Source organism: Equus asinus, chromosome 4, assembly GCF_041296235.1.
Source record: "Equus asinus isolate D_3611 breed Donkey chromosome 4, EquAss-T2T_v2, whole genome shotgun sequence".
Classification (NCBI taxonomy): domain Eukaryota; kingdom Metazoa; phylum Chordata; class Mammalia; order Perissodactyla; family Equidae; genus Equus; species Equus asinus.
Window position 1 is genome coordinate 105,432,466 of NC_091793.1, and position 26,877 is coordinate 105,459,342.

Consider the following 26,877-nt stretch of genomic DNA (forward strand, 5'->3'; position numbering starts at 1 on the left):
ATAAACAGCTACAGGCAAAGGACACCCTCCAAAGCACACAATATCTTGGACTTTACATGTAAATTCAAGCATGTAGCTTGAATTTGAAGCAATTTACCTTAAGAAAGAATTTCCTCGGTAATATCATGAGAGATTTTGGAATCTGTCGTTAAAAATTAAACAGATCTTGGGGCTGGCCCCGTGGCCGAGTGGTTAAGTTCGCGCGCTCTGCTGCAGGCGGCCCAGTGTTTCGTTGGTTCGAATCCTGGGCGTGGACATGGCACTGCTCATCAAACCACGCTGAGGCAGCGTCCCACATGCCACAACTAGAAGGACCCACAACGAAGAATATACAACTATGTACCAGGGGGCTTTGGGGAGAAAAAGGAAAAAAATAAAATCTTTAAAAAAAATAATAAAAATAAATAAATAAAAAAAAAGTGTTCATGCTTTAAAAAAAAAAAATTAGACAGATCTAGGATTGTACATTTAGTTCTGCATAGAGCAGAAAGCACTAGATGACTTGTAAGCAACGCTATTTTTTTCTTAAAACTTTGCCTCTCTCAAGATGTGGTATATATACACAATGGAATACTACTCAGCCATAAAAAAAGACAAAATTGGCCCATTCACAACAACGTGGATGGACCTCGAGGGTATTATGTTAAGCGAAATAAGCCAGTCAGAGAAAGACGAACTCTATATGACTCCACTCATAGGTGGAAGTTAGTATATTGATAAGGAGATCTGATCGGTGGTTACCAGGGAAAAGGGGGGGTGGGGGGAGGGCACAAAGGGGAAGTGGTGTGCCCACAACATGACTAACTAAAATGTACAACTGAAATCTCACAAGGTTGTAATCTATCATAACATTAATAAAAAAAAAAAAAAAGAGGAAAAAAAAAAAAACAAAACAAAAAACTTTGCCTCTCTCTGACCAGGCAAAATATTTTAAATTCTGAGAGACAACCTTTTGATTTAAAGAGCTTTAGTTCACAGATGAATTATTTCTTTTCTCATTAATTTTACTTCTCTTTTACCCTAAAATTAACTTTAGAGTGACCTATATGGATGTTTATCACCATTAATGACAATCCCATCAATTGAGTGAAAACTTTGCTTTTGAATATGACTGCTTTAGAGATATGAAGGTTAATAAAAACAATGTTACTCATATCACAAAAAGGTCAAAGTACGCGAACAGGACTCATATTGCTATATTAGAAATAGAGAAAATCCTCACAGAACTAAAAGTGACTTCTTATTCATTATTAGCACTTCAACCTCCATGTGAAATGCTTGAGTTTGGCCCTTTTTTCTTATGATAATTAACTTCATTGTTTGATCTTCTAAGGTAGGAATAAGTTTCTGCCTATATTGAAATTCTGGTGAGTTTATTTTAGAATAGAAAAGTAGCAAATCATGATATCATTGTTAAAAATCAAAGACCCCCGAATTGGTGTTATTGCCTTTAAATTAGAGTTTCAATGCCAAGGATGAGTTGTTTTGTGGATGGAGTTGTTTTGTGAATGTAAGACAAAGCTATAGGTTAGTTCTAATATTTAGTTTTATTATTAAGGATGTTGGGAAATTTTACCTGTCCATAATGAACAAAAGGATTTTACAAGTGGAGTTCACATTTTAGGGAGCTATTACTGATGCATATTTTAGAAACCGTAAGAATTATTTTCATACATTATACCACCTGAATATGCATCTATAAATATGTAATAACTCAACGTGAGAGTAAATCAAGGAACAATATGTTTCACTCTGAAGTCCTAGGTAAGATCAGTTGAAATGCTACAAGGTTATCTATCCAATAGTAGGCATGGTCTCTCCAGCCCAAAGCTCCAAGATGCACAGCTCGGCATCCCTGAAAGCTGAGTATCTGATGGGCTTTCAAATACTTCCTAGGAATGATGATTCCCACAAAGTCTTAATGAGCCGTTCTCCTCTGAGAAAGCAGAGTGAACATTTAAAGTAGCACATATTGTAGGAATGCTTTGGGTTTTGTTGCCCTTAATTTCATCTGAAATTTTATTTTTAGGGCACAACTACTGAAACAGAAATACGAAAGAGACGGTCCAGTTCTTATCATGTTTCCATGGATTTGTTGGAAGATCCTACAGCAAGGCAAAGAGCCATGAGTATGGCTAGTATTTTGACCAACACCATGGAAGGTACGTCAAAAGTCTTACAGTATAGTTACTTGGTGGGCCTTTGGTAATGATGAAAGAAAATGCTTCCGTAAATTCCAATAAAATTCTTCCTGACTTGATACTACGTTATCATTATGTTTTTTACAAAATAAAAGTAAAATGCATGTGCAACACATGGATTCTACTATCTGGTATAGATTTTTACGTTTAACCACCAGGAAGCTGCTGCAAATTCAAGGTACACTTGGAATACTACTTTTGTAGATTAAATTCTAGACTGTTGAAGCTTGTCATGTGCATGACATTGAAAGGAGGGTAATGATAAATATTTATTTTTATAATGAACCTAACTCATTTGAATTGTATTAACTACTTGAGACACAAGTTATAAAATCCTTTGATGTAACCAGAAAAATAAATGAAAAATATGAATTTGGGTTTGATATTAATCTCTTTGAAGCAAAGTTTTTAAAATGTTGTAGAACTACTTTTGCCTTTCTCTGACCAGAGGATTACAATCTATCAGCTTTCTCTTTCATTGCAGATGATATCTGAGTAGTTAACATATTATTTAGAGGTCTGGATCTTATAATGCCAAAATAAAGACTTTGGGGACAGCTTGATCTGTGATTGATTCTTGGCTCTACCACAAGTTAAATGTGTTAGTTTATGACTCTAAACTTCATTTTCTTCACCAGTAAAATGTGGATAATCATGTGTAGGCACAAAGTTGTTGTAAGGATTAAATGAGGCATGACATATAAAGCACCTCCATACCTGGCTTGTAGAAGGCAATCAACAAATATTGTCATTTTCAATTGTTTTATTTTTGTTGTTTTGCTAATTCACATATTTGTGCCTCTCCATGCCAAGAATTCTCCATGCTGAATTCATAAGTGAATTCAGACATCAACTATCAATTTAAACTACTTGGAAAATACTTTTCATATAAAATATATTCTATCCTCCTCCCTTGCCCTCTCTTCCCCTTTTCCCCCTATCTCTTTTATAACCTCTCCCTTTTCGCCCTTGTATGTGTATAGATGTGTCAAGGGAAAACGAAAGACAGAGAATGAGACAGAGCATGCACACATGCCTTTATTATTGTTATTTATAGTTTCTCTTGATTTGGATAGATTCTTGGAATAAGTCTTTTCCAGTCTGAATGCAAAGATCCCAGGATACTAATACCAGTACCAAAAGCCTAAAAGTCACAGCCAGAAAAAAACTCACAGTGTAGATGGCTGTGTGTATCACAGCCATGTCAGTATTACAAGACCCAATTTTTGTAATGTCCTAATACAGTATCAGAAATCTTTTCACTGATTTCTACGGAATATTAAACTCAGTACGTTCTTCCCCAACCTCGCCTGCATTAGCTTGCACTCCCTGTTCCCCCCCAGCTGCCAGTAGCTTGCTCCTCCCTGTCCCTCCAGGTAAATCTTTTGAAGATTCTCTGGTCTTCTGCTCCTTGCCATAGCAAAACCACTGAGAGGAAGCTGCCAGTGGTTCTGCTACCGATGTCAGCAGCATGTCTGCTCCCTAAAGCAAGAAGTAGAGAAGGAGACAGGGTAAGTCTAAATCAACAGTCCTACTTTGCACTTCTGATAGCATTAAGTCTGAGCTAACGTAAGAAATTACTTAAAAGCATCAACCCACCACTAGAGGGGACTTGTCCGCTAATTAGCATACGAAGTTCAAGATGAGTGCACCCACATCACCCGCCATGGAAATGCGTCTCCTGGAGTTGTTTAGGATGAAAAGGATGTCCTTTCAGAAATAAGTACAACTTAGGAAGCAGGGGACTGAGTGTTTGGTTATAATGTCTGCAGAGCTTTTGACTTTATATTTTTGTGACGGACAATGGCTAAGTTTTCATTCCGTTTTTCATTGTTTGTATAGAATGAAAAGTTTATTTTTTCTTCTTTCAGTTATATCTTTATACTTTGAATGTGGCATGGATCGAGGCTGGCTGTCGTTACTTAGCACACACACGCAACTCGAGCTGTCTTTAATATAGTCCTTTTTTTTTGTTCCTGCTCATGGTGGAAAAGTTTCTTAGGTTGACGTAATCTGTTTATTTGGGGATCCTTTCTTCTGAGTCTAATCGTGGTTTAGTTCGCCTTCCCTTTCCGTGAACCGAGCTCGCTGATCCAGCTGGCAACTTTTGTTCTCCTTCTTTTGAACTACAGCCAAGTCTCCATTGTCCAGGGTAATGAACAGCCTCTGACTTGATGAAACTCTAGGAGATGAGCACAAATAAATTGTTTGCTTTTCAAGTGTTTTAAATGCAAAAACCACATAGACTTATTTCCTGGTCACACCCATGGAAAGGAGAGGGGGAGGTTGAGTTAGAAGCACATGAGAAATTGAGGAGAGCCAGCGGAAAGATCTAACCTGGGCTGTAAATGCTTCCCAGTGTGGATAACCCACACAGGAATAATGGAGAGATGGCTGTGGTTCCTGAGTGCTTTGTTCTGTTTCAAAGTCTAAGATTCTCTTTCATTTTTTTTTTTTTGGCATGAATAATTGAATGATTTTATTTTAGAATTTAAACAGCTTTGCTCCACTTTTTCCTGGTGTCGAGATGGGCAACACCAGCTGAATGTCCCCTTTGGAACTTTTCTCTGATTTGTTTTTTTCCTACACAAATCCTGTTTGCTTCTCTTTATCTACTAAAAGACAAGTCGAATTTAAAAAAATACTTAGTCTGACTGTACACAGGCAGAGAGAGATGTTTTTGGTTTCTCTTTTGTTATTTCTTATAAAGGATAATATCTTTTTATCTTCAGCATAAACATGAGGTTATTTGGCAGTCTTAAAAGCATCTATAAAATGACTAGTGCAATGATAATTATATTTATATTTTTCTTCTGATGTACAACTCAACTATTCTTTATTGTTTACAAAATTACATATGAAGGGAAATGGAAATAAGCTGTGAACTTGAAGAATTTCAATATCTAAAGAGACAGTTGAAGAATCTACCTCTAATGGAATTTTGTTAAAATAATCAGGAAATTGAGGTTGGCCCGGTGGCCCAGTGGTTAAGTTCGGCATGCTCTGCTTTGGTGGCCTGGGGTTCACAGGTTCAGATCCTGGGTGCAAACCTACAGTGGCTTACGCCATGCCATGACAGTGACCCACGTACAAAATAGAAGAAGATTGGCATAGATGTTAGCTCAGGGCCACTCTTCCTCAAGAGAAAAAAGGAAAATTAGCAACAGGTTTGTTAGCTCAGGGCCAATCTTCCTCAGCAAAAAAGTTGAACAACAACAACAACAAAATAATCAGGAAATTATTTTACTTTAAGGAAGTGATAAACTTTATAGCATTAGTTAGTGGTGAATGTTTGCCAGCAGAACAAAAAATCATTACCTATGGTCATGTTTGTCCGTTCCATCTGCTGTTTCCTCCCGTATAAAGTTTGGTTCCTAGTAAATTGTAGCAAATTTGGAGGGATATTCCCGTCACTAGAGTAGTAATACTAAAGTGACTGACCAGAATCAGTTATGCCATGGATGAAAAAAAGAATGTTTTCCTCTGTCTTAGAGCTGTGAAGTGGTGGTCTCATATTTGGCAGAGCAGGTAATAGGGTATGCAGCTCTCGTATTGGCAGAAAACAGGTTCTGCACCCTTTTCCCACCCAAGAGTTTAGAGATCATTTTACCAAAGGATGATAGTAGGTAATTTCACCCATCCTTATTCCCCAAAAATCTTTGCCAATGTTTACCAAGTTCCAGTACTGTGAGTGTCATCTTAAAGATGTATGCATTTCTGTCTTCTCTTATTATTTAGTTGAAATTCTTGAAATCATTGTACTTTTTTCTTAAGTAAATGTATTTTAATATTGTTTTATATCATAAGTTTGTAATGATACTTTTACATTTTAATACATTAAAATAAATGCATACTATGAAAATTTATGAATTCTACATATATTCCACATAAAATTCTCCTATATTTTACTAGTATACTAGTACATGAGTTCCATTTTGTGAAACATTCATTTATGTTAACACTGAGGATCCCAGTTTCTTAGGGTGGATATTTCCTCTTCTTTTGTGACCTCTAGTTAAATTAAGAAATGCAGAGAAAAGGAATCTTGATGAGTTTAATATATGAGCCTATATCTAAGGAAACTTAAACTAGAAGCTTTTTGACTAAGACTGATGACACTGACAAAACTATCTCATTAAAAGACCTAAAAAACGTATCTAATCTAAAAAACTGTGATCCAGCATGACTAGTAAAGTTTTTTAGGACATCCCCTGAGAGGAGTTCTTTGATAATACGTATGAGTCTGGCTTTATATGGAAGGTGGATGAGCTTTAAGTATAATTAATGCAAGTCCTACCCATTAGTTTCTGATAGCCTTGAAGGCAATTGTCAGAGAGTTTAATATTGCACAGAGAATCTTGGAAACTATGTTTAGCCAAGATAAATTTGGAAAGTTTACTAGCCTTTCTGTGCCCACGCTTTCCATGACGGCTAACCCATTAAAAGTGTTTTCCTGCTCCACAGTCAGATGAACCCAGAATGCCTTTGAACAAATTTAGAGTTTTTGAAAATCACTTTCAATTTAAACCAATGGCTGCCGAATAGAAAGAAAGCAGTTTTCATGAATATTCTAACTTTTTTCTTCCAGAACTTGAAGAATCCAGACAGAAATGCCCACCCTGCTGGTATAAATTTGCTAACATGTGTTTAATTTGGGACTGCTGTAAACCATGGTTAAAGGTGAAACATCTTGTCAACCTGGTCGTGATGGACCCATTTGTGGACCTGGCCATCACCATCTGCATTGTTTTAAATACACTCTTCATGGCCATGGAGCACTATCCCATGACAGAGCAGTTCAGCAGTGTGCTGTCGGTCGGGAACCTGGTGAGTAAGGCTCCCCGAGAGTTCCTCTTCCCATTGAGAGAGTTCATGATTGCCTTAATAAATTTCACATCTCACTCTCAAATTAAATATTAATTAATTGGCCATGTATACCTGCAAAGCAAAAGCTTAACATTCCTTTTTTAACAACAAAAATATATTGCTACAAGAAGCAGTGCAAAAGATTCAAAGATTTTGTGGGCAATTTGATTTAGAAGTAAATTTAAATTGCCCATTCATTAGAAAGATGATCATGACTTATGGAGGGCATTGGTCTATGATAACAAGATCCTGATGTATTTCTCAGGGATTTAGAATAGATTCTTTAGGACATGTCTACATTCGCCAAATGAATTATACAATATACCAAACCAGATAATTTTGAAATATCACTTGTAAATACTTGAAGATGGATTCTTTGAGGGGGAAACATCATATAGAGGTTATTATTTCTGTTTGAATTTCTCCTGTAAATTTAGGAATCTATAAATGATGATTTTTGGCATATGTTTTCACTTAAAAATTTATATTAACATTCACTGGATACATGGTAAAGTGATAGAAATGAAAGTAAAGTGGTCTTATACAGAGAAATAAAATGAATAAATTCAGGCAACAAAAATATATTGGTACAACATAGAGGCTTATTAAATTCTTATGTACCTCCCAACCTGATAAATGAACATATAAACAGATTGTATATAGACAGTAAGTAACATATGCTAAAGTATAATGCACAATATTTTTAGGCTGTGAAGTAACCACTATTTTTTTTTTATTATATTCCAGATAGGTCTTAACTGAATCCAGTGATAAAGTTAACATATGCTGACCACTTACTTTGTAACAAGCACGGTACTAAATGGTTTACATGAAAGTCCTCTCTCTAGGTTCCCACAAAGTCAATTCTAAGGTAGATACTATGATCGTCTGTATTTTACAGTTGGGGAAACTACCCATGAGAAATTGACAGAGCAATGGAAGATCTGAACACGGTATCAGAGACTCTGAAAACTATTGTAAGCTGTGGTCAAAAATCACGGAACTTTAGCGTAGGAAAGGACAATTGCGTTACCTAGTCCAAATTTTTACCTATATAGGAATCTTTTCAAAGTTGTCTCTAAAAAATGAGCAAGGGATGAAAGAAAGCTTTATGGAAGAGGGTATTAAGAAACAACTGAAATGGGCTTAAGCAAAAATAAAGAGAATTCATTACCTCAAGCAACTAAAGTCCATTTGGGCATAGCTCCAAGTTTTCACCTAGCTAGATTCGGGTTCTCAATCAATGTCACTGGGAGTCACTTCTTGTTCTTCTTCCCGTTATGTATCCTTTGTTTCTGACTGGGTGTTCTATTGATGGCAACATTCTGCCAACTTTTATCCTACCAACATAGCTCCCTGAGCACGATTGTGCTTCCAGACTACTAGCTTTAACAAAGGCCCACGAAGTGAATATCATTGGCCTGGGTGGTGTCGCATGACAATTTCTAAGCCAGTCAGTTACTCTGGTTCTAGGGTTAGAATGCCCTGTTTGACCAAACAAGAACCATGTCTTATCGCTGGCAACAGAGTAAATGAGTGGAATTATTAAGAAGAAAATTAGGTCTGTCATTACCAGAAGAAGAGAGAGTGGATGCTGGAAAGACATAAACAGCAATGGACTATTCAAAGTGGGAGTTGTCTTATGTGTCAAGGAAGGTGGAATTTGTATTTGAGGTGAATCACAGAATAGTAGAAAATATATAGACAGGATCCACATTCTTCTCAAGGACATATGGAACATTCCTGAAGATAAACAATGTGTTAGATCATAAAACAAGCCTCAGTAGACTTAAAAAGGTTGAAATTATATAAAGTACCTTTTCTGACAAAAATGGAATAAAATTACAAATCAATAACAGAAATAAACTTGGAAAATTTACAAATATGTGAAAATTAAAAAACATACTCCTAAATAACTAATGGGTTAAAAAGAAGTCAGAAGAGAAATTAGAAAATACTTTGAGATGAATAAAAATTAAAACACATCAAATTGAAACTTACAGAATGCAGCTAACACAGTGCTTAGAGGCAAATTTATGCTGTAAATGCTATAGTGAAAAAAGAAGAAAAATCTCATCCATACTCTATCCTTCCTCCTTAAGAAACTAGAAAAAGTAGAGCAAGCTAAACCCTAAACTAGGAGAAGAAATGAAATAATAAAGAATAGAGTGGAAATGAATGAAGTGGAGAATAGAAAAACATTTCAGAAAATCAACAAATCCAAAAGTTGTCCTTGAGAAATCAGCAGAAATCTTTAGCTAGATTTACCAAGAAAAAAAGAGAGAAGACTCAAATTACTAAAATCAAGAATGAAGAGAGGACATCATTATAAGCCTTACAGAAATAAAAAGGAGTATAAGGAATAATGTAAACAATTGTATGCCAAACATTAGATAACCTAAGTGAAATGGAAAAATTCCTAGAAAGTAACAAACTACTGAGACTGAACCAAGAAGAAATAGAAAATCTGAAAAAACCTGTAACAAGTAAAAATTGAACTAGTAATCAAAAAATGGTCCCACTAAGGAAAGCTAAGCCCAGAGAGTTTCACTGGCGAATTCTACCAAATGTTTAAAGAATTAACACTAATCCTTCACAAACTATTCCAAAAAATAGAATAGAAAGGAATACCTCCCAAGAGAGTTTGGAATTTGAAACCAGTCAAGATACAGAAATTGGACAAACATGTTAAGCTTTCCTTTGAGACCCCACATGAGCTATGCTTTAGGAGTAAAGACTATATCAGAGAACCAGAAGATTCAACTAGGACAAAGAGCAAGCCAAAATATCCTGGCCTTGGTTAAGAGTAAAGCCAAGCTACTATAATTGCCAGGTGGCCAACCTATAATTTAACTGCCTGCTAGAACAAAAATCAATACTCTTCCCAGGAAAATAATTGAATCAAAACTATCTATAACACATCGTTCATATCACATAAAAAATTACATGTTATGTGAAGAAACAGGAAAATGTGACTCATAGTTGAGAGAAAAAGCAATCAATCGAATTAGATATGAAGATGACTGAGTCACTAGAACTAACATAAAAGGACTTCAGAGAATCTATTATAAATATGTTTAACAATTTGAAGGAAAAAAAATGGTCATGAATAAACAGATGGAGAATATGAGCAGGAAAAAAAGAAAACTATAAAAAAGAGTCATCCAGACATTTTAGAACTGAAAAATACAAATTCCAAAATGAAAAATTCATTGGATGGATTTAAAAGAAAATTGCAGCTATCAGAAGAAAGGGTTATTAAAATTGAAGCAAGTCAGTAGAAATTATCCAATTTGAACAGCAAAGAAAAGCTAAAAGGAAAAATGAACTGAATCTCACTAATTTGCAGGATAATATCAAGTGGTCTAGTGTGTGCATAAGGGAGACCCAAAAGGAGAAAAGAGAGAGAATGGAACAAAACAAATATTTGAAGAAATAATGGCCAAAAATTTCTCAAAATTTTTGAGAAATATTAACTTAGACACCTTAATATTAAATTATAAAATTTCAGTGAACATCAGTAAGAATAAATATAAAGTAAACTATATTGGGCACATCTTAGTCAAGCTACTAAAAACAAAAGAAACTTTTGGAAGCAGCTAGCAGAAAAGTGTTTATTATATACAAGGGACTAACATCTCATCAGAAAGAATTCAGTGCATAAGAAAATGGCCTGATGAAACAAAGACAAGAGTAAAAAGTTAACTTATTATTCTATACTGAAACTATCTATCAAAAGCAATGTGAAATAAAGAATTTTAAACATAAACCAAGAGAAGTTGCTGCACTGGAATTATGCTACAAGAAATGCTAAAGAAAGTCCTTTAGTTTTTCCCTTCAGAAAGGAAAAAAATATCAGATGGAAATTTGGATCTGAGAATGAGGGTCACTTGAAATGAATAAATGTGGGTAAACAGAAAAAGCTATTTTTTTCCTCATCTTAATTTCTTTAAAAGACAACTAATTGTTTAAAGCAAGGGTTTATAGCGTATATGTATGTGTCAAATATATGAAAAGATTAGCACATGTAACTGGAGTGGCAAAGATTTCTTGGAAAAGAAACAAAAAGTTCTATATGTTATCTAAATATCCGCAGAATGTTCAAACAATGAAATTCTATTCAACAGTAAAAGAATAAACTGGTAATACATGCATGGGTGAATTTCAACTTGAAGTATTCAAGACATTTGGAAAAATCTGTAAGACTCTCAGGTTTCTAAGCTGGCCACCAAGGTAGAGAATGCTTCCATTTACTGAGTTGGCAAATATCAGAAGAGAAGCAAGTTTGTGCAGAGAGAGTGGTAAGGTGAATTTTGGACCTGTTGAATTCGAGGTACCTGTGAGATAGTCCTCTAGTGGAGGTGTTGGATAGGCAGATGAGTATATAGTTCTGGAGCTCAGGAGGTATGCTCGAATGGAAAAATAGATCTCAAAATGTAAACTTATTGTAAAAGGAAAATTAGAGTAAGAAGGTCCAGAACAAAGAGAAGAAATCCAATATTGAATAATTTGTTGGAGGAAAAAAAGCCACTGACAAGTATCCAGGGAGGTGTGGATCACTGATCCCAGGAAGAGAAAATATTTTAAGGAACAAGGAACATGAAACAATGTGAAAAATTCTTAAGGAGGCAAGCAAGATAAATACTAAAAGTTCCTACTGAATTTAGCAATAGTGATGTTGGTTATGTTGGTGAAATTGGTTACAGCAGTTTGTGTTGACTAGTGGGTTGTGGAGTAAGTTGAAAAACTGGAACTAGTGAGTATAGACAAATATACAATGTCTTAAAGAAGTTAGGCTATGCGGAGAGGCTAGAAGGTGGTAACTAACAGGGGAAGTAGAATGCAAGGAGAGTCTCTTTGATGACACTGGTGGTGGTTTCAAGGTGGAGAAGAACTGAGTATCTGTTGCTTCCTGTAAAATCCCAATAGGAAGCAGTCAGTAGCAGGAAGAGGTTGAAACTACAGATTAATTGAGAAAGTGAATTCTTTGAGAAGTCCAAAGGAGACACATAACATAGTTGGAGAAATTAGAGCAAAGCAGGACACTTCTTTCATTTTTAACAAGAAGGAATAGCAAAGCCATGGGTATGGGTGTAAGTAGTGTGTTAGATAGAGGGAAACTGAGAAAGTTCAGATTGGCTGACTTCTATTACCTCCAAGACACAGAAGTACTGAGAGTAGACGATAAGGAAAAACGGTTGAAGATAGGTTGAGGAGAAAGTTTGAAATAGTTGTAGAAAAAAAATGGAGAATGGAGAATGCTGCTTCTCTTTGGCCAGGAAAATCAGCTTTTTTTTTTTTTTTTTTTTTTAGCATTCTTACTATCTGTAGGGCTAATGGTGACCAAGTTTATTACAGCCTGTATGGAGCTTTCTTAGCACCAGCCTTGTCTGCAGGGCCGTGGGAGAGGACCAACTTTTAGGCAGAGCCAAACAATTGACCACAATGAGTTAGCTGAACCTTTCATTTAAGTATATAAAAGTAAGAATAGTAATTTTATTGTCTTAATTCTTACACTCTTCATCACTTGGTAAATCTTAAATATAGTAAACAAATATTGAATTGAATACAAACCATTCGAGGGTACTGATTTAATGGACCTAAACCAATTTTTAAAATTCAGAATTTAATTGTGATTTGTTGGGAGTAAATTAAATTGCTCAGTAATTATTTATATTTTCAAAAATATTCACTCATGTAATAAAACATTTCTCATTTAGGTCTTCACTGGGATCTTCACAGCAGAAATGTTTCTCAAGATCATTGCTATGGATCCATATTATTACTTTCAAGAGGGCTGGAATATTTTTGATGGTTTCATCGTGAGCCTTAGTTTAATGGAACTTGGTTTGGCAAACGTGGAAGGATTGTCAGTTCTCCGATCATTTCGACTGGTAAATTAACTGGAGAATCCATAATATTTTTACATGTAAAGTTATGTAATTTAATTAGTCTTCACTCTTATCTAGTAATATTTACAAGGTTTTCCATAGTCATAATAATATTTGAATATATTTCTAAAACAAACCAGGTTGCCCCACAACCGGATGGTAATTTCTTCCATCATAGCTTTAATGGATAGGTTGAATTTATTCAAATGAACAGCCAACAGTTCTCGTGTTAGTAATTGAATGGCAGGGCTAATGGAGGGGGAGAAAAAGGGAGTCATAGATAAACCCAAAGCACAACTAAACAACTCAATATCCATCTTTCAGTTAAGTGGGGTTTCCTTAATCATGCAGAAGGCTTGGTGGGGACTTAGGGTGGGCCCACCTTTCTCTCAGAGGCTCAGGAATTATGCAGTTGCCCACTCTGCCCCCAAAGAAGCCAAAAGTCAGGACTAGGTAGAGCATACAAGGAAAGAGGTTAGAGCTCCCCACATGTATGCCTCTGCAGCCAGACCAGGAAGTCACAAAATCCACTTTCCGAGAAGAGTTGCCTGCACCATATTTTGTTAATTTTAAAGAAGGGGTCTTTTCATTTGACCTGTATATTTCATAAGTTTACAGACCTTTTAAAATTAAGAGACAAAATATCACTTGACACATTTCCATTTAAAGTTTGGTATGTTTTATTTTGCTATTACTTTGAGTTGCTAGGAAGAAGGACCTGGCCACCCATTGCCAAAAATATTGGCCACGAAAACCCTGTAAATAGCAACAGAGCATGGTCTGATGCAGCGCTGGAAGAGGAGAGGATGGTGCAAAAAGACCAGGCGGAGTTCCACTCTGCTGTACACAGGGTCGCTAGCAGTCGAAATTGATTTGTCGGCACTAACAACAACAAAAACTCTTGAGTTGGCTGTAACTGTTTGTGATTTACTTTCAGATAACAGAGGTCGTATATACTTATCAAAGACAGGTTCCTATGGATAACTTATCTTAATGATAACTAGTCTCAAAACTCTGTTGTGAAGTCTGTTTTGAATTTCCCTTACCACTTTCAAAGTTCACATTTGAGTTGGGATCCTTAGAGCTGTGGTTTACTTTCAGTCTTCACGGATAAGTGTGGCTCTAATTTGAAGCTAGAAGGATGCAAAAAACAGAACAAAAATTAGAAATGATTGTATAACAAGTAAATATGGGCAACTACTTTAAAACAGTCTTGAGTAAATCTTCCTGGTGATGTGGTGCATTCTGGGGAAACAGGAAGCATAATATCATTAGTGTCTTGCTTTGTATGTCTGGCTCTTTTGCATTAATTATTCTCTGGGAATAAATTAAAAATTTTGGTGCTTGTATTCACTCCTTTGGGTCACTTAGATACCATTAAATTATGCACTGCTCTTCTCCTGACATTTACTGAACCATCAGAAATAAAATGCTGCTGCTGTTTAACCGTAAATGGTACTTTAGAGGCCTCTGTGAACTAATACAACCCTGGGTCCAGCACAGTGGTGGAGAGCCAGTTACACGCTATAATGAATTGATTGGTTAAGTCACTGAAGACATAAAGGTTGACAAAATGCAGCTTTTTACTTAAGTCTAAGTATTTCTTCTTTGAATATAATAAATTTCCTTTAAAATACAGCCTGATATTACAGCAAGTTAAAGATATAGCAAGATGAAAGCAATCTAAAGATTTAAAGAAATTAGTTTGTTTTTCTCTTGTACCTTGTATAATTTGTGTTAATTTTATTTGCTCTTGTGCATTTCAGCATGATATTTCAAGTACACTGAAAACTATATCCATTTTGGGCTTTTAAATAATGAGAGCTTCTACTTCTCTGAAACAGTCTTTGCTAATTAATCAGCATTAATCCTATTTATCTCAATTCCATACAGGAAAACAAGAATTATATGACATGTGCTTATGTTGGATTCTGGAAATTTTGGTGTATCTTATTACTAAATGCCAATAAATAACTATATAATTATTTTATTTACAATATAGATTATTTCAGAATGGAAAATATCTCCATGGTATTAAAGAAACTGATTCATTTGCTAGATAATAGTTTGGCGTACAAATACTCCAGCACTCTACAATTGCTCCACTGTAGATTTTCCCTGTAAATAAATCTACAGATTCTTTAGAAGGCAGGTCAGTAACAGCCTTCTTGCTTTTGTTTTCAGCTTCGAGTTTTCAAGTTGGCAAAATCTTGGCCAACTCTGAACATGCTGATAAAGATCATTGGCAATTCTGTGGGGGCTTTGGGTAACCTCACCTTGGTGCTGGCCATCATCGTCTTCATCTTTGCCGTGGTCGGCATGCAGCTCTTTGGTAAGAGCTACAAAGAATGTGTCTGCAAGATTTCCAATGACTGTGAGCTCCCGCGCTGGCACATGCATGACTTCTTCCACTCCTTCCTGATTGTGTTCCGCGTGCTGTGTGGAGAGTGGATAGAGACCATGTGGGACTGTATGGAGGTCGCTGGCCAAACGATGTGCCTTACTGTCTTCATGATGGTCATGGTGATTGGAAACTTAGTGGTATGTAGTAAAAAACATTTTCCTCATTTTCAGTAAAAGATAATGTAACCAGGTAAAAGTATGGTCCACTAAGGAATGTTTAATATGTTTTTGTTTTTTTCATATCAAGGCCATTCCCAATTCTTGATTATTCATGATTGCAGGAGCCAGGTATAGCTTAGACTATTGAAATCTATATAAACTCTTTTAAAATTTTTTTAATTATTTATTTTTTTTTCAGTTTTATTGAGATATATTTGACATATAAACTCTTAAAATATCTTTTGAGCCAAAGTCGTTCTTCATCACTAATGCCTCTTACTATTTCATGGAGAGGGCCACTTCTGGCTTTTATCTTTTCGTTCTTGTACAAAGCATAGAAGTGTTACTAAGACAGTCACTCATTTTACTTATATGTGCTGACAAGAGTATCACTTAAAAATGTTTCAAATTTGGGTTTCCTACAAATTAGAGTTAAAAAAATTAGTGGTCATCTCAGGCCATTAGGAGCACACAGGGTCTTTGCTGCCTAGAAACTATAGTATGAGCAAGTAACATTGACTCGAGAATCACTTATTATCATTACTTTGTAAAATGAACCATGCCCAGCTCCTCTGTACTGAGTCCTGTGGTCATGGGAAAGACGATAGGTATATACGGCACAGTGATATGACATTTACTCAAACGGAAGTAAAAATAGGAAGTATCTAATATGAACCAAAAAATTTGCCATATGTCAAGTTCACAAAATGGAAACATTGCTTTACAATGGCAAGGATGATCAGGGAAAGGTTTGTCAAGGACTTTGGACCTGAAATATCTTTTACTGAGATGTAGGATTTAGCTTTGCAGGAAGAAAGGTAGACCAAACCACAGACAGTGGACCCAGTGGTTGGAACAGAGGACAATGGACTCTGTGGGAGGGATCAGGCTCTTATGCATTAAAAATAGAGTAATTATACTGAGTTGCTTGGTTAGGTCTCAAGTCAGTGGAATGGAACAAGGACTGTCATAACCAATATTTTAAAGTATGTAATTTATGAATTTAATTTACGTTCACTTAAAATTAACCTCCAACTCCCCAAATGAGGAAAAATGGGAGTGGGGAAAAAAGACAAAAGATTGTCATTTTATTTCTATTCATTCCCAGATGTCAGCCTCCTCAGTACCAGCTTAGCTAATTCTGATCTCTTCTTGATATAACGATAAACATGAACAATGTTCACTCCGGGAATATGAACAGTGGCTTAAAGCAACAAATATTTATTATCTCGTAGTTTCTCTGGGTCAGAAATTTGGGAGCAGCTTAGCTGGCTGGTTCTGGCTCAGGTTCTCTCATAAGGTTGCTGTCAAGATGTTGACTGAGGCCCCTGTTATCTTCACTGAAGCTGGAGGATCAGCTTCCAAGAAGGCTCACTCCTATGACTGTTGACAGGAGGTCCCAGTTCCCTGTTGGGTTTTGGTACAAGGCCTCAGTCCTCTCCATGAGGACCTCTCCATAGGATTGTTGAGTATCTTCATGGCATGTCAGCTAGCTTCTCCCCGAGCAGGTGCTATGAGAGAAAGGGCAGGGAGAAAGCCCTCTTTCTGTTCTCCTCTTAAAGTCACACACTGCCACTTCTGCCATATTCAGTGCATTAGAAGACAGTCACTAGGAAGAGCTCACACTTAAGAAGAAGGAATTAGGCTTTAACTTTTGAAGAGAAGAGTACCAAATAATTTGTAGATATATTTTAAAGTCATCACAATCCCCAACACAAGTTACTTGCTTTCAGAAAAGTACAAGATTGCATAGAACAGAGAGAAATAGTCATAGAGTTACATAGAACAGAAACAAAGAAAAGGTCATGGAGAAGACAAGGCAGAAAACAGAATCTTATGACAACAATAAATGAGCAGATCAGACTGCAACAGGGAATTCATAGTGGGAGTAGTAGAAAGTAAGCTGGGGCCAGAAAACTGTGCAGAGTTTAATTTGTGGAAAGGCTGACTATGCGTAACAAAATAGGATTTCTTCTGTAGGCAGTTCAAAGCTACAGATGGCTTTTTATCAGGAAAGTGATAATAAGCCAGTGGTATTTCAGTAAAATTTAAATTTATGTGGCAGGAAAATGCAGAGTAGATTTAAAAAGAAACAACAAACCAAATATTATTTATTAGTTTACTTAAACAAGACATGTCTCTCTAAGATGTAATTGTTCAAAGGATCCACATTGAAAAGAGAATTTCAGGAAGTATCTATACCTACTTTTGTGATATCCTTGATATATTTCTGGAGGAGCTAAGGTAATAATAATATCTGTCACGTTTACCACTATTGAGGGAATGTGTTCATATTATATTTGCTTAAATAAGACTGAATGAATTTGATGTAGTGCCTCCTACAATTCTTCTTTCTCATCATCAGCAGAGAGGCAAAGGTCTCCCAAAGAGAAGCTGCCATAACCCCCTGTTGACACACATCATTTTCATATGGTGCTTTACCACAAGACGTGTGAGTTATCACTGCCATACCGGGTCCACAGGCAGGTGGGGCCACAGACTGCTCTTCCCAGGCCAGGACTTTTTTATGAGTCATTCTTGGTTTCCTGACACTATGGCCAGAGATCCTTTTATAGGTTCAAGGCAAGTACTGCAGAAAGAGAATGTGACTCTTCGAAGGTTACTACTTTCTTAGAAGTAGCCGACCCAGTCTCCTCCCTCTCTAAGTGGAGGCAGGGCATTAGCACACAGGAAAGGATGTGAGAGCTTTGCGTTCTCACAAATTAGGAATCAGAAGAGAGAAAGTATTGATGTATGAAACATATTTTAATCTTGGACCCAAAATGGAAATTGTGGTAAAATTTTTATTCCAAGAGACTAATTTGGGGGATTTATGAAAGAGTATGTTTCACTCACTGAGTCAGCTGTCTGTCTCTGAACACTTCTGAAACAGCATTCAGGTTTTAATCCCTGAGTGAGCTTGTCGAACTGTATTCCCTTAGATTGCCTTTGATCACACCAAGTACCTTGGTCAGCTGTTATGTAGATACCCTTTGGTAAGAAAGGAGGTCTGGATAGCTTGGCTAACACAAATATTTCTAGGAAAATAAGGTAAATTGAAAGATAATGTTGCAGAGGGTAGGTTGGGTCATAACATGTAATAGCTAAACTTTCTCAAGGGTTTACCATGTGCCAGTAGCTGTGTGAGAGCGACATGGGTTCTTTAGTTGAATCCTTACAAGTATCTTGTAAGCTAGGCACTGGGAAAGTTATTATATTTGTTTTACAAATGAGGAAACTGAGGCTCAGATCAGTTTTGCTAGTCTAGAGCCATGTGTTAATTGACAGAAACTTGATTCTTACTCAGCGCTCTAATTCCAATGAGAAAGAGGAGCAGGCCATAAAAGTATAACAAAAATGACACTTTTACCAGTAGAATACTTGCCCCCAATGCTTTGAAGAAGAAATATAGATTGAATCACACTCTGGGAGAGTTGATTGACGTATATCAAGAAAAATTTGCTAATAGATAAGGACAGTGCACTAATAAACCTTAAGAAATAAAATCTATAAAACTATTTTGGTAGCAAAGTTCAGTTTTGTTATGGATAAAACCCAAAATTTAGCATTTTTTTCTTTCATCTGCTTTTTATCCAAATAATAAATTCAAAAGCAAACCACAGTAAAATATAACTTTATTGGTCAATTCCAGAGGTAAAGGAGCAGGTCCTACTGTGAATACCAGCAGTGATGGCAGAGCAGCTGAGAAAGGTGTCAGCACAGACTCACAAAATTCTGTGCAGTCCTTATTGGATCTTCTGTGTTTTTCCCTTTCTTACCACCACTGGTTAGAGTAAGTTGTAAATAGTTGGACAGAGGAGCTCTAAGCCTCATTAGCTTATTGGAAATATAGGAATGTAGCAAAAATGCAGCATCCTTTTCATTGGAATTTTATTTAAAATCTCCCTAGGATTCCTCTTCTGTACCTTTTACTTTTTGTCTTTGGCTCCCTTCACTGCCATTGCCTTCTTTGGTTCTGGATGCCTGAATAATCAGGGACTCATGGACATTGTCAATCAAATCCTGAAATAATTTGTAGAACTTAGAAGTGTGCCCACAGGAGTGCCTGGTTCCATAGTAAATTACCTGTTCTTGTGAACGCAATGGGTTTATAGGCACTAATTTTTTTACTCACTCATACCAGCAGGGCCTATTTTTGGAGACCCAAGTTGTAGACTAATTAGTAGTCTTATTCATGGCAATACTTTGACTCCACAATCTTTAACTCAACATTAACCTCATTATTATTGTATAATAAGCATTTCTTTATAGTATTTCCAACCACTGTATAAAAATCTAGTGGCCATGATTTTCTGAACCAAAAAATCAAAAATAGGGACTTTCAATCTAGCAATAGGCATATTTTTCCTAATTTAGCAAGCTATCTCAGTGCAAAATTTATACAAATACATAAAAATCAAATAATATTTAAATATATTGGAATCATCTTTGGTTTTAAGAACAAAATTATAGAAAATTAGTGTACTGAAAAATCTGGGTTACATGGGCAAAATACTTAGCATCCCAAATAAAACGTTTTTTTTCTTTTTTGTCGTACAATTATCTAGATAACTAAGATTTCTCTTTTGGATTTGAATTTAATATAGAAATATCATGCAACAATGGTTTTAGTAATTTTGCAATGACTAAAAAGGAAATACTGTTAATAGTAGTATTTGATATTGGCCAGGTGTTTTTTTCATCCAGTTTTTTTTCAGGATAGTTTATCATGAACTAGGAGAAATACCTATTAGCAAAAAGCGAGATACAAGAACAATTTTGGAAAGTTTATAATCAAGAGCAATTGGAACAACAGAATGTTTTGATCACCTATTTTCCTATTGTGTTTTAGGTTCTGAACCTTTTCCTGGCCTTGCTCTTGAGTTCATTCAGTTCTGACAATCTTGCTGCCACTGATGATGATAATGAAATGAACAATCTCCAGATTGCTGTGGGAAGGATGCAGAAAGGAATTGATTATGTTAAAAGAAAACTACGTGAATTTATTCAGAAAGCTTTTGTTAGAAAGCAGAAAGCTTTAGATGAAATTAAACCTCTTGAAGATCTAAATAACAAAAAAGACAGCTGTATTTCCAACCACACCACCATAGAAATAGGCAAAGACCTCAATTATCTTAAAGATGGAAATGGAACTACCAGTGGCATAGGCAGCAGTGTAGAAAAATATGTCGTGGATGAAAGTGATTACATGTCGTTTATAAACAACCCCAGCCTCACTGTGACTGTCCCAATTGCTGTTGGAGAATCTGACTTTGAAAATTTAAACACTGAAGAATTCAGCAGCGAGTCAGATATGGAGGAAAGCAAAGAGGTAGGAATTTTTAAATATGAAGACATTTTGGTATTATGTATGCTTTAAACTGTCATACTATTTTAAAATTACGTTTTCTTTCTACAGGAAATAACTGTTGATACAGTTCTATGGCAAAATTGATGATAGATTAAAATATAGCTAGACAAATGATATGCTGATTCATTTTTTCAAGTATTCACCATTGTGAATTCTTGATCATATTAATATACAGATTAAAATGAATACTTCTAAGTATTTAAAAATAATTTTAGATTTGTGAAAATGCCTCTGTTTATCCACTTTCTTCCTTATAATTTTCCCATAAAGGTGGTTTTTTGTATGTACTAGAAAAATACTTGGTGAGAGGGTAGTTCCTATTCTGATTTTGTTCCGTTCTTGGCTCTTATGAAATACTTCATAAAATGTGATCTTATTTAGTTTGCACAGTCATATTTATTCATGGAAAATCTGATTGGGATCTTGGCTTGATATTTACATGTAGTTTCATGTTTCCTGAAGTAAATAATTTTTTTAGGGAAGTGTAGGTAGTGATGAGGAATCATGCTGAAAATGTTTTAACTCTACTGAGCCCAGTGCATGCTGTCTAAACAAACGAAAAGCCTCGATACGTTATGGAATATAAAATTCTGAATTTACCAACTAGAGTAAGAATCTGGGTAGTTCAAAGTATTCTTTGATTTACCAGAAGAGTATGAGTACCAGAGTGAGTATGTTTTTGGTTTGTTTATAGATTAATAAATGCAGAGCTGGGAGTAAAGAGAAGAAGGACGTTAAGCCCTTGGTGTTTAATTATTTACAGGTTTAGCTATAGAGGCCTTTCAATACCTTCCCAAAATAGAGATTGTTACCTGGTTGTTAAAATTTATTATTTGGAGAAATTTTCAATTATGGCCTTATATCAAACTTCCTAAATGTAAACTCATAAACTAATAAAGGACCAGGGCAGTAGTCTAAGAAAGGAATACGTGCAGGTTTTAATCTTTGGGTATTTAACCTGGTAGCTCTACAGTAGAAAGCAAAAGAGAATTGAAACAATTATCCAAGAATTCCAAGTATTCCCATCTGAAATGTATTTTTAGTGTTCTATCTTCAAGTTATTTTTGTCTGGTCATTTTTTTTAACCGGTGAGATGAGATTGTGCAGTTAAATATCGTATGTAGACTAGAAAGAAATGGATGAGGCTTATTCTTATATATTCTTTTCTAAATGATTAAAAAAATTAAAGAAAAATGGAGCACCTTTTAATTTTTGGAATGCCTAAATGAATTCCTTTTCAGAGGGCAAGCAATCAACTGGACCCAGAGGTTATTTAGGTGTTGAACAAATCCTCTTCTATTTTGTCTTTACCAAATTTGTGTGATTCTTTGATAGCTTTCTGTAGTTCTCCAGAGTATATCATTTTAAATTCATGTCATAATCAGATATACCTTAATTCTTATGTTATTTTGACTATATTTAATGTAATTCCTTTTATATTTTGCGATTTTGAATGATTGAATTTTCTTGTATAATTTTAACAATGTTGAAGCCAAGCCTGAGTGATTATCTTTCAAAGTGAAATTTACTAGTACAAAATAGTGACCTTCACTGCTTACCATTCTTACTTCTCACAGGGGTAAAATCAAGCTGGAGCCATCAAGAAGCTGCTCTGGTGTTTTTTAACCAGCCACAGGCTCGGGCCACCACTTTTACCCAGGTTACCCAAGCAAGTTGTACATGTACAATTACTTTCTAAATGAATTTTGACTGGCCTGCATGCTACTCAGCTACATTCCTTGTCCATCCATTGGCAGTAAAATAAAAACATGCACAGCTGCTCTTATGCTGAGTCATAAAGCATGGTCAGGCAAGTCTGGCAACCCTAACTTTTTTAACAAGTGATTTAGCTGCTAATTTTCTTACATAGATTTTAATAGAAATTAAATCCGGTGAAAAGCAAAAATGCATGCCTTTATGGATTATTTAATTTCCATTTAGCGTTACAGAGTTTCGAACATGCTGAGGGTCTAAAGAAGAAATGTAGGAGTTCTTTGAAAAACTCTTGCAGAAAAGCTTTCTCTCCCCTGCCCTTTTTCAAAAAAAAATATACAGCCCCAATAGGTATACTCTGTTGGTAATTTTTTGTTGCATCATGTTAAATTTTCCTGAAGGGTAATCTGCAAACTAAAGCAATCCTCTATTCATGTGCTAACTTCCTAAAGGATGTTTTAATGTGACAATAATGTAAATGAATTGGTATGTTTATGTTTAGGCTGCTAGCAGCATGGGTACAATTTTTATGTGCTTCATTTTAGAGAAAATGGCATCAATTTATTTAGCAATTGACCAAAGGTATTTTGCATTTCGAATATTATTCTCTTGGAGATTCTGCTGATATTTATCTCCTAAGCTCCTAAGACTGAAAAAAAGGAAATAAATGTCTTTTGTACACCAAAAAATATGAAAGACAGTCTTACAGGTGGTATGTTCATTCTGAAAATAGATCTGGAATCTACCTTCTTCATCCTGTTGTTCTTCTGTCCTTTGTGTTTTTGTCTCCCCTCTATTTCATAAGACACACTGGGAAACTTTCTCCTGAAGAATGTTATTTGAATATATGATGCACTGCAAACTCCTATGTAGGAGGAGAATCCTTGTGAGCTCTTGCTACTTTGGTGTTTTTTCAGTGAAGTGACCTCCCTTGTCATGTGACTATGGCAATGAGCGTAACCCTGTCCTATGGGCTCCGTTTGCTGGACGTTTCATTTCCTGATGTTGAAAGCACAGTTTTGTGCTAAAATATGTCAACCAATTTGCTCAATCCAATTTAATTACTTTTTAAAGAAATGTTAATTAAATACTGTGTCACTTAGATTCAATTTCTTCTCCTTCTACCATTAAAACTATAAAACAACCCGGATGTAAGCATATTTGGCTCTTTGGAAGAAACAATGATCATGCCATTCCTGGAGCATGTTTTTATACTTGGGAATAAAAGAGTTAGTCACTGGCATTCTAGATTTATGAAAGATAATGCCTTATGTATTAGAGGAATGATGTCATATAAAATGAGACCTAAGATGTATAATTGCTCACAATTAAACCCAGACACACATACACATGGGAACTAGGGAGAATTATTTATTTTTTCCTATTATGTATTCATTCTTCAGAAAAGCATGAGATGTGACTTTTTGGATAATGGCTTGTTTTTCCCAGTTTCTTAGAAAGAGGCAAGGTTGGTTTCCTTATTCCTTGACTATTCCGTTTTCCAAGTTCCTGTGTAGAGAGGTATAAGAGGGAAAGTGACAATCAGGTATATTATCTACCAGTATATTTAGGAGATTCAGCTGGAGTAAGTGTGATGGAATACAAACTAAGTAGGACCTGATTTAAATTGACTTCATTTGTTCTCAACCCTCACATTATTACAGTTTCCTGTTTCTTTGAATGTGTCTCTGATCAGGAAACATTGTCTGTTCCCTAAAAGAGTACACTGAATTCCAATACAAGAGGTGGGAAGGCGGAGAAAGCTGTGTAGGGAAGGTTTGTGTAAGCAGTGGTGGGATGGGTTCAACAGGAACCCATCTATGATTTTATCCTGGAGAAGGTGTAGTCCTCAAGGGAAAGTTCTCCAGTGGGTTAATGATTAAGAGAAAAAAATGCTCTAAACATCCTTAAAGTTAGAACAAAATGGGCCAAACATATGTGTCTTTGGGACACTGGTAATCTGCTGAGGGATAGGTCAGCATGACATAAGGGTTACTTTTACCATCTCAAGAAAGATATTTAAGATCCTGCTATTTATGAATTAGAGAATTTTATGATGTATCCATTATAAAGACAAAAGTGATTTTCTAAATAATGTAGTACAATGATAATGATACTTTTGATTTTGCCATCTTCATTATTAGGAAGCTAACACCAAATCTTTTCTAGTATTAATCTGTCACTTTGGCCTTAAGCCTATCCCAAAGCAAACCTGACGACCATCACTTTCATTGTTCCAGTATTAAGATTTCTCGTGTAAAATGACCCAGAGCTCCTTCAGTACAGATTAGAATTAGGATCCATGTGGAACAAAGGATTGTCATTTTTGGAGACCAAAATTTTAATTAAATATAGAATACTTGATTTAATCTATATTTGAATTATCTCTTTCTAAAAACGCCTAATTTCTTTCATTGACTCAGATTAGAATATGCGTTTCTTTTTTCAAATTATGTACAATCTTTACTAGTTACGTTTTCTTAAAAATGTATCTTAACTTCATAGTGAGAAACCAGTGTGCCTATGAAAAACTTAATAGGAAGCAATGGTTTCTCTCCTTTTTTCTGTTGTGGTTAATTATTTTTAAATATATTTTTACTTTCTAAAGAAGGACTATTAGTTTAGTATGTTGATGTTTAATACTAATTTATCAATGAAGTGGAAAGCAAAAACAGTATAGTGTTTAAAAACACAGTGAGATATTGTCTCGATATTTATTTATTAGATCATTAAGCAAAATATGATTCTGCCCTGCTAAACTCCTATGACTAATTATCCAGCACTTAGAAGAATCCAGCAGATTTTTAACAGTAAGAGCCCTATAATATGAGGTTTTCACTAAAAACAATGTTCAACAAATATTTCTACCTGAAAGTGGTCAATGATTGCCAGTGCTATTCACAGCAAACAAAAATTCACCATTCCTGCTTGATCTCTTTGTTATGCTGGTATCGTTCATTCATAGTTTATTAAAGTTTAACTAGGTAAGGGCTAGTCTAACATATCATTCAGTCCAGTTGTTTCCCGATAAATAATCACAGATTATAAAAAGGTAAACTAAGCACCAAAATTTTACCAAAGGGAAGTATGGAACTTGTCAAGTGTAGAACTTGGAAGTATAGAACTGGTTCTATTTCTACCCAGTTAATATTTTGGTTTCTTATTCGTGTGGCATTTTGTAGTGGATGATGCCTAGATTGGAGCATTGACAAGCAACTTTTATATGAAAATTCTTCTTTAAGTGTATGAGTACAAATAGTTCCATATAATGATGTATGTTTGACACTTCTAATTGGTGAATTTGCACTGTAGTTATGTTTGATCATAATTATGACCTTATCTGAAGCTAAAGTTTTATATTCTTAACTTGATTCATTTGGTTTTTCTAAGCTCTTTATGCATTTTAATTGTTTTAGCCAACATATTTTATAATATTATGATATTTGCCTCTTATGTGACTTTAAGAAAGTCACTCGATTGATGTTATCTAGGAAAGTTTTGTAAGTCAGAATTTCTTGCCTACGTCTCAGGATTATTGTTTAAAGTAAATTCTTTGTTCATAAAATATTCCAACGTGTATTTAGCTCTACTCTACATTAATACACATAAGAATATGAATATAACTTGAACTAATACTAAGTTCATGGTCATGAAACATGAGAATCAACAATATCACAAGCACTCTTTTCAAACTATAATGTTTACTTATGTATTACGTCTACTAAATGTTTTAAATTGATAAAGGTTGAGTTTACTTATAAATCATCAAAGAAATTCTCTAGGGTATCCTGGCAAAGTGGTGTACAGAAGACCTAGAATCCAGCTTCTGACTCACTACGACTTTCGACAAAACGATTAAAGCCACATTTCCTTCTCTAAATAGACACTGAGTTGGTTGATGTTGAAAATTAGTGTGCAGCTTAGATTCTTTACTTATAACCCAAGTAAAGCTATTCAAGTAATATATGTGACAGGTAGATTCTGTGCTGTTCCACATCAGGGGAAAGATGGAGAAGGATGAGATTGCTTCTCCTTAAAGAGGCTCCATTCACCACTGGGGCTATAGATCCATGTACACAGAGTGGAAAGAGAGACAACATTGTCAGAATGATTCAGTATTAGTTTGCCTGACTCCAGAGTTGAACTACGGTTTACTTCATAGACTTCTCTTATTTCTGAATAATTGGGAACCTAGTGTTAAGACAGGACTCCTAATTCTAAGAATTGTTGGTCATTACTTACACAATTCAGAATCTTGAAGGACTTGCCTTAC

General features: G+C 35.4%; 1 protein-coding gene across 2 annotated transcripts in view; it reads left to right on the top strand.

Annotated features, from left to right (window-relative positions):
• LOC106843326 (sodium channel protein type 2 subunit alpha) overlaps positions 1-26,877 on the top strand; it is a 138,987-nt gene that overhangs the window by 80,816 nt on the left and 31,294 nt on the right. For both annotated transcript variants that reach the window (XM_014860312.3, XM_044768782.2), the window contains exons 13-17: positions 2,030-2,162; positions 6,790-7,028; positions 12,788-12,961; positions 15,143-15,499; positions 20,373-20,852. In XM_014860312.3, the coding sequence (XP_014715798.1) occupies positions 2,030-2,162; positions 6,790-7,028; positions 12,788-12,961; positions 15,143-15,499; positions 20,373-20,852 (1,383 nt within the window). The remainder of the gene's footprint in view (positions 1-2,029; positions 2,163-6,789; positions 7,029-12,787; positions 12,962-15,142; positions 15,500-20,372; positions 20,853-26,877) is intronic.